The 15,927-nt window shown below is 37.0% G+C and overlaps 1 protein-coding gene across 1 annotated transcript in view; it reads left to right on the top strand.

Moving 5' to 3' along the window:
- CPE (carboxypeptidase E) overlaps positions 1 to 15,927 on the top strand; it is a 59,983-nt gene that overhangs the window by 28,882 nt on the left and 15,174 nt on the right. The window contains exons 2-5 of the mRNA XM_082050291.1: positions 11,249 to 11,445; positions 13,264 to 13,431; positions 14,353 to 14,470; positions 15,431 to 15,613. Of these exons, the coding sequence (XP_081906417.1) occupies positions 11,249 to 11,445; positions 13,264 to 13,431; positions 14,353 to 14,470; positions 15,431 to 15,613 (666 nt within the window). The remainder of the gene's footprint in view (positions 1 to 11,248; positions 11,446 to 13,263; positions 13,432 to 14,352; positions 14,471 to 15,430; positions 15,614 to 15,927) is intronic.

The following is a 15,927-nucleotide window of genomic DNA, read 5'->3' on the forward strand; positions in this document are numbered from 1 at the left end:
GTGTGGCAAAGACTGGATAGCTAATACTTTATAGAAAAATCCAAGCAGCTTTAAGTTTGTCTTTAATGCAAAAATATAATTATTTCTTTAAAAATAGGCTTTTCCTTCACATTTTTTTTATTAAATAAGGATGAACTACTGAATCATAAGGTGTAAGAGGGTTAATAAAGACAGGGAATACTGGGTTGCTTTCTAAAGGATTCAGTTTCTTTCTCCCTTGGAGTCATGTGGTTTTGATTTTGTTTGTGAACTGTGCCAAATCTGTCTTTTCATATAATTTTGGATATCTGCAGATGCAATTTCTTTAGTTAAAATTAGAAGTGTGCTTTAGATCTAAGAAGATGTTAGGAAACAGAAACATGAAAAATATTTTCCTGGCCTGGCGATGACCTCCTTGGTGCCTGAGTCTCTCAATGACAGACGCTGGTGTGTGTCTGTAAGATCTACATGTCCTCATATACACACCATAGTAGAGAAGTGCTTGTATACAGAGTCAGAAGATTTTGCATCCACACTTTCCAGTACTGTTCCTCTGGCTTTATTATTATTATTATTATTATTATTGTTATTATTGTTGTTATTATTATCATCATCATAATCATCATCACCATCATCATCATCAAATGAATATTGGATCAGACATCACATATTGTTCTTATTTAATTGGAATCAGTATTTCCTGGACCTGCTTTTCTCTTCATTAGAGATTTTTTTCTTCTCAAAAAGCCCCAAATGCCTGAAACTTCAAAGTGAAAATATTGCTGTAGGGCTTCTCAGGAGATGCCTTTTGGCTATATTATGCTCTCCTCTGTGGGCTAGCTACTTAATGGGGTCTCTAGCCATGAAGAATGACAGTATGTATGAAAAAAGTAATTGCAACAATCTCAGAATATTTGTTAATAAATAAAGGTACAAAATGTGTGAAATCAGCTTTTTTAAAAAGTTACAGACTTTACTGTACTTTTTCGTTATACCTCTCCAGCCTTCTGTATGTGCATAAAACTAAAATAAAATGCAATAAATCTGGAGGGTAGGGCACAGTTTTCTTCTCACTTTCACTGCTTCAATATTCATCTGAATTACAGAAGTATGAGAAAATATTTCAGCTCCTAGTGTTTTATTACATTTATTAAAAAATATAAATGACTACACAGGAATCATAGTGCATACACGCGAACTGATGCCAAATACCACTGATACCAGTAACAAAAGCCCTTTGGACTCTTATTAGTGAAGGAATTTGTTCTTGGATAACATGTATATTTTCACTGACATTATGTTTCCTCCTGTGTTGGCAAGAAAGCTTTTATCTGATGTGCTGCTAGTAACATAAAAGAGAAAGAAAGTTTCAAGTGAGATGAAAGGGACCACAAAAGATGGATTTTCTGTAGCTTTTTGTAGTGCTCAGAGGAGAAAATAATTAGCCAGTGCTAGAAAGAGCTACTCAGTTTCTGATCCTGCTTGTCATTGCACTTTAACGTGCTTGGCACGTTGGAGCCGTAGCGGGTATAACTGTAGGAAATGACTCTTATTGTAAGGAACATGTCTTGTACCTTCGACCTAACCTTTCTGTTTGCACTGAGAAAAACCACAAGGTAAGTTCATTTTATATGAAATTGCACAACACTGTTGCTGTACGTAGAGCTCATTATAAAATATCTAGTTGATGAGCCGCCGGTTCACTTTCTGCACTTCTAGGTGCTGTTCAAGGACAGGGTTGCTATTTCTCTTGTTCCTGACGGTAGACCATATGGACAACAGGTGCCCCTCTCTCTTTTTTCTTAATGCAGAACTGTCTTATTGCTCTTTGGAGGGAAAACCCATAGAAGCTCTGAGGAAAGCTGAGAAGATACCAAGCTTTTATGTTTGCTCCCTATATGAGGATAAAATCTATCTCTTTTTAGGACACTAGGATGCATGTCCCTGAGCAGACCCAAATACCATTACAGATTTTTTGTGAAGTATTTGTTTCTACCTTATGAAGACTGTTCTGTGTCTTGCAGCTATACAGCTGTGCTGTGACTTGCAGTGTCAGGCTCAGTATCCATATGGGATTTTTTGTCTGGAGCTCCTTCATCTAAAGACAAAATATCTCTTGAAAGCCTTCTGAATCCACTTCCATCTGCTATCAAGACAAACAATTTGTCAGGTTCCGTCACCTCCATCATTATTCGTGAGTCAACAAGCTGTTGTATGATTCACTCCTTCCTCTTACGCACCAAGCTTGATTTTATTAGCCTCTGCACCAGTTTAGCTGCTTCTCCTTGTACTGTCTTGTTTTTTTAGTGTTTAAAATTATACAGGGGACATTTTCTAAAGGGTATTCATATTTCAAATGTATGTGAGTATGAAGAGATAGATGCCCTCCAAGCATCCAGGTCTGCATTTCTACCTAAGCTGGCTATAAATAAATACTCAAGGTGTGCAATAACAATTTTAAATAAAATTTTACATACCACTGAAAAATTCTGAAGCCCAGTGTTACAATGTTTGGAGATGTAGTGTTGCACTGCCAATCTTGATTACTCTGTTCCCATTTAAACTTTTTTTTTCCTTCTGCTTCATACTGACCTGATTTAACTGTTACTATCTCAAGAACAAGTACAATCAAGATTTACTGCTGCTTATCACATAGAATTCATACCTGAAATGCAGAAACTTAAGAGAGTATTATCTGCTAAAATCAGGCTGGAGGTGAAGTACAACACAAAAAAAGATATAAATAAGTCACTTTTGAATCAAGGTTTCACAGAGTTTTTAAGCCTACACTGCAGTTGCAGTTTTTCTGGTGAAAAAGCCTCATAACTCCCAAAATGATGGAGTTATGTTTTTAAAAAATCTTTTTATCAGAAGCATGGTGCAAAAAGAGTATCAGGACTAAAAGAAGCTACCTGGGTATTTGTTGGTTTCTGAGTATATTGACATAAATTGGGTCATTTATGTTCTAATGTAAATGGTGTCCTCTCTTAGTCATCACAAGTCAATTTTTCATATTTTTTTTTTTCCACAAAAGAAACAAGGTAACAGTGTAATAAACTTTAGCAGTTTGCAAAGTCGTTATTTCTGTAATTTATTTTAAAAGGGCACTTTAAACTCTTTCTGTAAACTCTATGGCCATAACCACAGAAGCTAAGATAGGTAAATATTCAGGCTCATCAAAGCAAGGGAAGCTAAATAAATATGCCTGTGCAAATGCCACTCTTGTTCTGTAACATGTTGTATAATCTATATGAGGGACTTGTTACAGATGTATATTTATGGGGAGGTTTTATCCCTCTCCATCTGTTAAGAATGACCAATGCGCTTTAGCATCATCTGTTTGAATCACAGATCTGCAGCCCACAGTTTTTTTCACATTGTGTCAGTTTGTGACAGAATAGCAGTGAAATAAAATAACATTCCAGTCACCAGTAAAGAAGGAGCATCCACTATGTGTAGCCTTGGTGGAATAACATGTGCCATTGTGATCCCTCAGAAAGTCTCCTGGAAATCAAGGGAAGAAGTCTGGGGGCTTGCTACTAGTTGTTCCTAGGTGCTTAAGCACAGAAAGTATGTTTCCAAGGACCCAAGTCATACTCTTGATGGGAATTGTAATCCTTTTCAGTCAGAAATAACTCTCCGCTTGAGAGGAAACACAAGGAGTTTTGCTAGGTGAAGATGAACCCTGTGAGTGCTCTTCCCTTGGACACACTGGTGCCCTGAGAGCTGCCCTAGCTGGCTTTCCTCCTTAACCACAGCTTTGCTGTGAGTTCTGGAGCATGAGGCTACAGGGGAGAAACACTGGTCTGACTTTACTCTCTCAGCACCTCTCTAGATTTGCTTTCTGCTCTGGGGAAATCGCAGCACCCATCATTTCCAGCCTGGAAACAGCCTCCGGTTGAGCTTGTGCCTGCACTTCCATGCTTTTGGCCACCCATTTGGCACAGGGAAGCCTCATGGCAATGATGAATTTGGCCTGTATGACTTACTGGAAAAGAATTATTGACACTTCTTAAATTGACTTTTTGTTTATTTCTGGTAAAAAGGGAGAGCTACCTTTGTTTCTTCACCTTTTTCTGTCCAGCATTTCTGTGTACCTGTTTGACTTTTGAGTCTGGGATCTGGAAATGAATGAGTTATTTCCAACTTTTATTTCTTGTCTTTGTGAAATTAGGATGAGGAAAAGCAGAGCCCGAATGTGTCTCCTGCTGTTAGGAGGCATTTGAACTAGTTTAGCTTTGAAACTTCCCGTATATTTGTTGCATGCAAAAGGAATGAGATAGACAAACTCAGTGCTATTGAAGTACTCTGATGGCTGACGGGTACTTTCATAATTGAAGTGAAAAAAACAGTTCTAGACTTTGCTGAAGAGAGAAAGCTTGTTAAGTGAACTTGATAAGGACCCATCATAAATACATGTCTAAATTACATATCAACTTATCTCTTCATCAGAAACTCTGTTTTGATGATGGATTAAAAAAGTATTTTCTCTCCATGTGCCAAGAAAAACTCGAGGGACACAGTGAATGTCTTTGAAATGAAAATTCACTTGGTCACACATATTATAAATGGAAAAGTCCCCCTATTACTGAGTGTAGTGGAAAAGATGAATTGAATCAGTTGTACACTACACCTAACATTGCCGTGGACACACAGAGAGTTGTGTCACCTCCATACTGCCAGTGCCCTTCACAGAGAATCACAGGGTATGATTTGGTTCATTTTTTATTTTTCTTGCAGCGAGAGAAAAAAACTAGGAGGTGGAAAAACTGTGCCCGTCTCATACTCTGCCATAGTGTCACGGGGCGGGGGGGTTCAGGACAGTTTGTTTCATGTTTGATTTCTGAGGAATCTCACTTTCAGTGCTGAACTTACAATACCTGCAACTGTAAGGCTGTAATGAATTCTGTAAATGCAAAGTCCTATTTGGTTTTCCTAGAATATGAAAAATGCAATGCAATACTAATTTGGTTAATCCAGTTGTATATATAGATGGATATTTGTTACTTCTAAAATTCTGATGATTTTAGAAATCTCCTTTGAACTTCAGAGAGTGCTTTTAAACACATTTAGACAAAATGAGAGTTTTGTGTGTATCACATTTCAGTGTTTCTTTTTAAGTTAAGGTTTTTGATTAAATAAGTATACTTTTTTGCTTTACAAATGATTTTTTATGATTTAAAGAATCATCATCAATTCTATTTGATAGCACCACATGTTCATGTGCACTGACAAAAATCTAGTAGGCAAAAGCTGTTCTGCTCTCTGGTAAAGCAAATAGGCTTGACCCAAAACACTGATCTCAGTGCTACACTGTGCAATGCTTCAGTGCAAGCCTGGGGTGCTGTGGAGAGATCAGCAGTAGGATGTGCCAGCAAAGAGCTGTAGGTGGGAACTGTAGGAGCTGAGCAGATGCTTTGCCTGTTTCTGCGCTGCCAAGTCCTGTAGCTGCAGGGGTGAGAGTGGGCTGTTGGAAACCTGGAGAAAGCATCGAGTCATGCAGAACCTTTTTGGTGGAAATAAATGTCTTGAGCGTGAGGAAATCTGTCTGGAGAATTTAATTTTCAGCACAAAGACATGTAAGATCCTATTTTGCAGCCCAACTGACAGACTTTATGCTGAGTAGTATAGAGATCACATCTTAATTTGTATGTGGCAGGCCAGCAGAAACATAACTGTTCTTGGTGAGCTTTTGCTCTGGCTTTAATGTGCTCTACAGACTTTGTTGTTAGCTTGTATTTTATCTAATAGTGTTCAAATAAATATGAAAATTTCCAGAAAGAGCTTGAGACCACTCTTGAATCATAGCTGTTAAAAATGCATGCATTTGTTTAAAGCAGGAAAGTGCCAAAAGATCCTTGATTTTATTTTCCTCTTGCTTTCTTCTCAGTGTATTTTCTAGCAGTTAGTGGTAAGAAAGTGAAAGATTAGATTTTTCAAAGGCCTTCAGTGTTGACCCATTTCTTCTTTCGTGTAAGACACCTGTGGATCTTCCAGTAGTTTCTGTTGCAACAAGGTTAGGCTAATGCTTCATCTTAGTAAATGTCGCCCTCAAATTATATAAGGCCCGTACAATGATACAGAAACTAACACTGCATTGCAGTTCTATTATTTTTCAATGCCATTTTCATACAAGTCATGGAGATCAATGTTTCTATTGAAATGCTGTTAAGGCAGGTTGCAGACATCTAGTATACAGGATGATAGAAATCTAAATTTTCTAATTATTTTACTTTTCTGTCTTACCTCCTTATTAATTTTCTTCTTTCCCTCTCTTACTTTTTTCATATTAAAAGGAGAAATTTGTTTTATAATATTTGGTTTTCCAGGTAGTTGATCTCCAGAAAATTTCTTTCGTTTTAAACTTCTAATAAAAATGTGGACCATAAGAAAGTCTTCAATCACATTTAATGAATGAATTTCTTGCCAGCAGAGGTCCTGAGATTTTCCATGCCATTTATCTAGAATAAAATTTTACTGGGTGCCATATTAAAAATGACAAGCAACTCTAAGTAATCAAAAACACTAAGCCTGTTATTTCAGGATCGTTGCTGGCTTTTCCATAAGAAATGCAGGAAAGTAGAAGGACTCTAGTTTTTAAGGGTCTTTTGAGGCTGATTTGCAAAACAGTTCATTAAGCATTTAAACTTTCCAGTAGTTAGCTGTTGTTTTTTTTTTTTCCATATGGCTTGCACTCTCATGAGTGAAATACTCTACATTTTAAGACTAACCATTTCACATTAGACCATGACTAGTGGCGTGACACTGCCTTGACTCATAGTATAGATAATTAGTAGGTGCTAAACTTTTTGTCCCTACACTTTAGGAAATTACTGTCTTTACTGTATAAGTACAGCCTGACCTCAAAATGGCAGTGGTTACTCATCTTTAATTGGGCAACCTGTCTAATATTAATGGTACACATGCAGTTCCTAGGAAACTGCAAAAGACCTGAGCTGACAGTTACTGCAGAAGTGAATGGTGACATTTCACAATGTTTGTCAGGCACCAGAAAGGCATGACATTTTAAAATACTTTCTCCTCAATCGTTTATCAGGCTGTAATGTACGATGCACTCAATGTAGGATGGTTGTAAAAGCCTTCTAAAGTCCATAATGGTGTGACGGCTTAGGTTTAACCAGAGATATTGAGATATTTATAAACTTGACTCCTGCATTTCATTTCTTACAACTTGCCCCAAAAGGTGTTAGTACCCACTTATTCATTTGTTATCACAGACCTCTATATCTGGGCCGAAGTTAGGTTTACACATTTATAAACATTATGCTCATGTTTTTGACATGACATTTACTTTTGCTATTGAAAATGAGAGATTATAGTTTGAAAAGATATTGTCAGAAAATGAATAAAATTAAATAAGACTTTAAAATATTCAAACAATGGAAAAATTCCTTTGTCTTTGTCACACCTTGGACCATGGGAATCTATTAAAATAATTCCACTTTTTTGTATGGGTCAAATAGACAAGAGAAACCAGTTAGATTTCTTAATGCCGCTTCTCCCTTAAAGCTACCTCCACTTATCTGTTGTGGAACAGGAATGTATCTGCTGGTTTGGAGAAACTGTTTAAAAGTTGACAGTCAAACTGAGATTTACCAAGCCTTTTCATTAAAAAAAAAAAAAAATTCTGTGAGGCAATTACAGTTACAGAATCCTATGAAGGGTGATTAAGGTCTGCATTAAATGGCTCATGAAGGATTAATGGGAAGAACAGATCTTCCTCTAGCTGAGTAGCACACTAGCAACAGGTGACTGAAGGCTGTTTTCCCCATGGGGTGGACTGTTTTCCAGAGAAGCTTGAAGCTTTTAGAGATAGTGTGACAGGAGGTATTCAATTAATAGACTAGGGAACCCATAAAGTGATGAGTGCTGGCTTCAGGACTGGACAGATGGCATCCTTGGTGTTTGAGGGATCTGTGTTAGCCCGTGGGGTGGAGGAGAATGAACTGGTTTCTTTGGGAGGCATAGTGGGCTTGGGGTGCTGGCTGCATCGCAGAATCATTCACTAAAAGTTGGGCAGCTGGGTCTGCTTAACTCAACCCACAGAGCAATGGCCTCAGCTAGCTGTCTGCTCTCCAGCCTGGCCTTCATCGTCCTAGAGAGAAAGGGGATTAGGAAGGGGCTTAGGTAAAAACAACTCACCAAAAAAAAAGGTTTCCAGAAGATACATCCTGAGTTGCAGTTTTTAATCTAATATGAAATGGTGAAATGCAAATGCAAATGAAGGGCTTCATTAACTGAGAAGTCAGTCTGTGGAAGCTCCCTCAGCTTTTTGGGCACTCCGATGATGACTAGTGACTTTAGTAGCATTGCCCCTTTTTCCAGGTTGGAATCTCTGACTTTGCCCATGATGGGCATGGACAACTAATGAGCAAACTGCTAATGTAATGTACTTTCACTGAAGTAAAGAGTAAAAATTGAGTTTGTTTCCCAAGAAGCAGCTGCAAAATTTAGATAGAAGGACCTATTTTTTTTCCATCATATATTTAGTTGTAAATAACACTGTTGAAATGATGAAAAATTTTCCTAAAATTGTTAGATATAGTCTGAAATATCTTTAGTATTTGAGGAGAAACCCAGTATTTCTTTGGTTGCTGTGCCTGGAGGTAAGAAAACAGGCAGTGCTGGGGAGCTGGCAGAGAACAGTTCCCATGTGTGTGGACCACACAGCCTTGTTCTTTGCAGCCAGAGGTTTGATAGGAGTTGGATTCCTCCTCTTTGGAGAAAGGTGTAAGAAAATGCCCATGGGAGCTAAAATATGAACACAAAGCTAAGTTTTTAAGCAGGGCTGTTATTGAGCTGTCTGTTATCTTTACTTTTTTTTTTTTTTTTGCATTCACTTTTACATTAGTTTGTGTTTTTTTTGTTTGTTTGTTTGTTTTTTTTTTTTTAACTCGTGGTTTGCTGGCAAAACTTGGAGCTCTGTTGACACCTTGCTGCCAACAGAGTTCTTTCAACACTGCTTCCACACTTAGTGTTATAAGAATGTTATTTTTCTTTATGAAAATGGTCATCGTTTCTTTTCACTTAAAATCACCACCTGCTGTTTTGTGGTGTAGGAAAGTGTTGCTTTCCAGACCGATTCCTCCATGCCACAATGGTTGATATATTTGCCTGTCCCTTATTATTCTTCCTGAGAAACTAGGGCTGATCTCTTCAATCAATTCTCACAGGAAAAACTTTCCATGTTTCCAATTACTCCCTTTATCTCTTCCTGAATTCCTTTTAGCTTTTAGTGCTTATTTGCAGTGGGTCATTACCACTGAAGATAAGCTGTAGATGAGGCTGTACTCTTGATTCCCTGTAGACTCTGTGCCTGTTTTCAGGAATCCTTCTAAATACTGTTAACTATGCTCTGAGGGAGAGAGCAAGCATTAATATATGGAAAACATATGTTTCTATTTCTTCATTTGAACCAGACCTGTAAAATTAAAGTGCTAGGGAAAGGTAGGTGATTAATGCATAGGGCTCAGATTCAGGAGAAATGCAGGCTTTATTAGTGACATCCTAGGGAAAACCACAAGTGCAAAATGCAACTGTGTTCATATTTACTGCAGTAACAAATTTGCCTGCTGTCTTGTGAAGCACTTTTCCTATGAGTAACATGCCAATATACATATTCCTGAGTATTCTAATTATGAGACTATGTGATGTGCAGTGTTGCATATTTTATTAAATAGTATCCTTCTGTGTAAGTGGGATTGGGTTGATTACATAGTCTTGATGATTAGACCTCTTGCAACAGATAAGAAAAAACAGTAAACAGGAGCTCAATGCCAAAAGAGGAAACAGAGGTTTTTAGTCACAGTAGTGGCACTGTGTGTATCAGATAAAATGAAGCTATTTCACTGAAAGTAGAAAACTTTTTAACCAACTTGACAAAAAAATTCAGGGGAGAATCCATACTGACAAAATCATCTTAGCTGGAAGGCAAGAAGTCACAGTATTAATAGTCCTCTCTCTGCTAGCATCTTATCACTGGATTAAGGTTAACAAGCACAGGCTGAGGACTCATAAGTAGATATGGCTCTGCGCTTGATTAGCAATTATTTAGGTCTTGTTTGTGTAACATTCTTCCTGGCTTGAATTTGCCCCTGTGATAGGGCTAAAAGCTGTTGTAAAGTGTGCTCAAAGACTATTCAGAGCATATAATCAGCAGAAGGTTTGATTAAAGCTGTTGTAACAGAATAACTGCATTTAAAAGGACAAGACAAAAGGGCTCCAATCCAGAAAACAGCATATTCTTCAATTTAGTTATAGGACAATCCTCCTAATCTCATTCAGGTATCTACATTATTCTAAAACCTCTCTGGAATTAGGACTCAAAACGTCATCGTTTGAAAGTTATATCCTTCACAGCTCTATAAGACCTGTCTTATGTGTTTTTCATGTCTAGGCTCTTGAGAATGTGACTAATGAGCAATTGGGAGTACTGGGCTGCTTATTTATATATTGAGCATATATATGGGTAAATATCTAGAGTATGTACTGAATACATGTTGAATATTATAATATGGATATACAATATATATTAAATCAACATTACATTTATTTATTAACATATATGGAATGCTTACACATATTTAATACTGGACTGTTTATTGGAATGTTAAATGGGAATGATTTGTTTTATGAATTAGGTTATTGCACTTGCTTATAAAAGCTGAACTGGATATCCAAAGCAACTGCTGAATAAGGTTTTCCAGATCACTGGGATCAACAGCTGTTGACTGGCAATGCTTTGGTAAAAGAATTGCAGTTTAATGCATGTGTAGTGCAAGAAGCTTAAACTAGTCTTGGAGAGAATATTAAAGATAAGAAGCTCTATTAGTGTCAGTTTATATATTTAAAAACTACCTAATCAAGACATCCTTTTGTAGAATTGAAGCATCGATTGCATTAGATCTCAATGATAGTGATGTTAACAGCAGCGCATAGCATTTGTGTTGGCATGCTCTGTTGTCCTCTGTTATTCTTTCTCTGCCTTTGACAAACCGCTGATTGTAAATTACTATTTGTTTAGCTAGAGTTCAGAAAAAAAACTTAAATCCACTTTTCTGAGGAGGCTTCTAACTTCCTGGGCATACTGTGACCAGTTACAATAATAGTGATACCCACATCTCAGATGCACTGTGTGGTCCAGTCCATGGATGATTTTTATGTGTTCTAAAACATGATTTTTTTAAATTTTATTTTTTGTTTGTTTGTTTGTTTTTGTTTTGGTTTGTTTGTTTGTTTGTTTTTGCAGGAGAGCCAGAATTTAAATATGTTGGCAATATGCATGGGAATGAAGCTGTTGGAAGGGAGCTGCTCATCTTCTTGGCACAGTACTTGTGTAATGAATACCAGAAAGGAAATGAAACTATTATCAACTTGATCCACAGCACACGTATCCATATCATGCCATCTTTGAACCCAGATGGCTTTGAGAAGGCAGCATCCCAGGTTTGTAAGGCTACACATATAGAACAGTTATCAAGGTCTAAATCAACCTTAGAATCATAATGACACTTGGACTAGCAGTTTTACAGGTAGATGAACTCCTGGTGGTGATTGTTGAATGAAACAGCATAATTGAAGTATTTCCTAATAGTACAGTGGCTTGTTCTGTTTAACAAAAAGGATTTTACTCTTGGGTTTTCAACAAAGAGCCATCTCTTTTGTGAGGTTACTGTATTTTAAAATATAATGATGATTATGTTTCATGATTAGTCTTTAATCTAAGTTCACTAACTGAACTGCTTCCTAAATGAGTAACTAAATGAGAAAAGGGAAAGTTGATGTTTTCTTTAAGAATATTCTCATGTAAATGCACTTATGTGAGTTATTCACATTTATCAGAGCTTGATCCCCAAAAAACCCCAAACTTTGTGAGCCATATTTTTAATACAAATAACTTATATTCTGATTCTAAATCTCAGGCATGAAGTACTTTAATTAAGCTATTAGTCAAGAAAATTCAGCATGTATTTTAGGATGATAACTCAGTCAAGAAACATGTAATGTGTTGACGCATAATTAGCAAATAGAGGCCAAATAAGACCCTGCTGCATACAGCTTCAGGTGCATATTATGTTCTAAAGAAAAATAAGAATTTTCTTGTTTTGCAAAGTGTGGTGTTTTTTAACTAATATGAAAATATCGAATATTTTAATGTGATTGTTTATTATTTATGATTAAATAAGTCAAACCTTATTAAGATATTTTAAAAACTGATTCTCATGAAATCTTTTAAAAAAACCTCACAGCCACAGAACTCGCTTAAACCATATTCGGTCTATGTCTCCCTCTAGTGGCCATGAAGCAGAAGCTGCGCTCAAATTGGTGCAGTATTGCACTACTTTTACATTTCTCTCTAGAGATTCTGTAATATTATTTGGAACTTTGGCTCCTTACTTAAAGCACACTTGCTTTTACATGGTTGCATTACAAATCACACATGATTTATTTTGCTTTAGTTCCACTGTTATTTCAATTTAGAAGTGTTTTGATCTTATTCACAGTGTGTGACAGTAGATTCAATATACTCCAGTAATCAAGCTAAACCTACTTTACAGAGTAGTGAAAGCTTACAGAGGCAAGCTAGGGAAAACTATGTGCTCTGAAGGCATTTCCTTAATGCAAACCAAAACCTATTTTGGATAATCAGTTTAAAGAAAAGATTTTGCAAAAATTCTCATTGCATCTTTATTTAGTGTTACCATTTCAGTGAACAAAGCTGACAGACAGCATAAAAATAAAGATCTCAGGTAAATAAAGATTAGGGTCCTTCCTTACCCTGAAGACTTTTGGAGGAACTCTGAAACAAGTGCAAATGCTCCTTGTGGCTTACTGATAAATCTTCAGCTGCTCTGAGGCTTGCTAAAATGAGGTCTATAATTCATGAGCATGGGCATAAGGCAATAGGGAAAAGCCAGGTCTCAGAGGATGGCTCAGCAGGCACTGGAAAATCTGATGCTGCTGGTAAGTTTGCCCATCCTTAGTCCAGATCTGCTGCTATGAGAATGAGCCTCTCCTCCGAGACCCTCAGTGAGGCAGAGGTTTGTTTTGTTCCCGCAGATATCTAGGGAGAAATAGAGGTGACTCACCCCTTGGTGCTTCACAGGTTTTTACTCCCACGTGATTCCTTCTTGTCCTTGAGAACATGAGGAGTAAACCCATGATTTGAATTTACATGGCTAAATATACAATTATAAAACTTGATATGTAAGCTTCTGAATCTGCTCATCTCCCCTTTCTTTCTCTGTTCCCTTTCCTGTTCAGCCTGGTGAACTTAAAGACTGGTTTGTTGGTCGAAGTAATGCCCAAGGGATAGATCTAAACCGAAATTTCCCTGATCTTGATAGAATAGTCTATGTTAATGAGAAAGAAGGTGGCCCAAACAACCATCTGCTGAAAAACATGAAAAAAGCTGTGGACCAGAATCCTAAGGTAAGTAGGGACTGAATATCAGGTCGCTTACATGCTCATCTCTTCCCTTTTACACAAGCAGACATGTAGCAACCTGTAAGAGATGTGTGTATGGTCTTTATGATTCACTTGCTTCTCAATATTTTGTTCATTTTGTTAAATTTGTTTGTCTGATACTTCTTGAAGTTTTTCTCAAAATGGCTTGCTGTAGTGAACCCTTTTGATGCATATTGCTTAATCCTTAGATAATTTCTTATTCCAAGCATGTTTTATTTTTAAGGCCAGTGATTGCGTAGCCTTCTCCCTTGGCTTGAAGCTATTCCTGCAGATATTCTGTATTGTTACCATTGCTAGAAATTACCTTGTATATTGTTCTTAATTACATTGCTGGCTAGATAGCTATTCTCACATATAACATATATATTTTTGTTAAAGTTAAGCCTTAAATATACAACTGTATATCTGAAGGGATTTTCGTCTTCTTGTGTTTATCCCCTCATGAGGTTTTAGAAATTACAGTGTTGTGACTGTGGTCTCCTAGGGTTGTGGCCTTAATAATCCTATTCAGTCTTCAAATTCATATTTTAAAATGAAGTGATTTTACTTTCTGTGCAGAGAATATACCATTTTTTTTAGTTAATTTATTTTATTGGGTAGGCTTTTTTTTTTTTTTTTTTTTTTTTTTTTTTTTTAGCAGTAATGAAAAGAAGTAAAATATTGAGATTACTTTATCTGTGGTCTCATTCTGAATTCTCATTATGAATCTTCTCAGATGGATTCTGATATAAAGAACTGATCCAGTTCCCTCTGAAGCCAAAATAATATTGCTGTTCATTTAACTGGCTTGCACAATGATAATAATTAAGCCAAATATGTATAATGAAATAAGTTTCTACATTGGATTATTGGTTGGTAACTGCTGGTATTGCTGTTCTGTTGTAGCTTGCTCCTGAAACAAAAGGTGTCATTCACTGGATAATGGATATTCCCTTTGTGCTCTCTGCCAACCTTCATGGAGGAGACCTCGTTGCAAACTATCCTTATGATGAGACTCGGAGTGGTATGTAGTATGAGTTAACATGAGAGGAGATATAAATCACATTCTATACTTATTTCTCTGCTACCTAAGATCCACCTTGCAAACATCATGCCATTGCATTGTAATGACTTTTTTAGCATATTAGTTACATTTAAAAGTAGTCACTGTATGAGTGTATGTAGATAGCTTGTTTCAGTAGAGCTTCATCACATAAATGATGTAATACCTGAGAGAATCATGGTCCCTCAGATACTTTAATCGAGGCAACTTAGCGTTTAAATTAGCTGAGGCTGTTTGTACTTTGTTAACTGAAGCAAAAGAGGTGTGCCTTCACTGCCGGTGAGATCTGAGTTTTCTCTGCCTGAACCTTTAAAAAATGAATTTCTGAAGGCAGTAGTGTGCTAATAAAAACAACTATAATTTTTTCCCCCTTTCTCAGTATTGGTCCCAAATAAAAAGGATCACATTGTTGCAGAGAGGTTATCATTTAGCAGACAGTAATATTTGTTTTTTCTTCTGCTAGGGGATATGCACATGACTGAAATGATCATGAGGTGATGTTGTTTGTGACTGCTTTCTCACAGTTTAATTGCAAATCCTTTTAATATCAGACTGTAAACTCCTTTAGAGAGAGACCTTTTCCGTGTACTGTGTGTTCTTCTAAGAAAATATCTAAAGCCTAGAATACCTTAGTCTTTGTGGTGCACTTTGAAATTAATATATTGATAAATATTAAAGGCTGATATTAATAGTCACCTTAATAACGGGGCAACCTGACACAGGCAATTGATGAAGTATTGGGGAAACGTTAGTTGTTAAGGTAATGCTACGTTAGTTTGTGATGCTGTAGGACACATACCTGTGTACAGAGAGTTTCCATGCACAGTCCTGCTGTGCAGTGCTGGTAATCTAGGCTGTGAGCTCAGTCAGTATGACTGCCCTTTTAATAATCCTTGTTCCTGGACTTTTTTTCCTCCCTAGGCAGTACTCACGAATACAGCTCCTGCCCTGATGATGCAATTTTTCAAAGCCTGGCTCGCAGTTATTCTTCCTTTAATCCTGCTATGTCTGATCCAAACAGACCACCGTGTCGCAAAAATGATGATGACAGCAGCTTTGTGGATGGAACAACTAATGGTGGTGCCTGGTACAGTGTCCCAGGAGGTGAGACCCACTGTGTGGGGATTAAGTGTCACTGGTGCTTATTTTAAGCTTCATTTTTCACTAGTTTAATTATAGTCTGAATACCACCAGTTTATCCATGGCTTTTAGTCTGGTTAAGGCTGAATCAAAGGCTGATGATTCACCACAGTGTATCTATAAAATCCCTTGAAGCTCATTGTGACCCTTGTTAAAACATTCCTCTTTTATTCATTTTTCTAGAGTGTTTCTTTAGTCAGGCTCAGGTCATTGCAAGTTTAATAATCCTACAGTGGGCGAGCTTAAGGTGTAGGGGTTTTTTTGTTTCTTTTGTTTTG

This window comes from Streptopelia decaocto, assembly GCF_964273445.1.
Source record: "Streptopelia decaocto genome assembly, chromosome: 4".
In the NCBI taxonomy this organism is placed as follows: Eukaryota; Metazoa; Chordata; class Aves; order Columbiformes; family Columbidae; genus Streptopelia; species Streptopelia decaocto.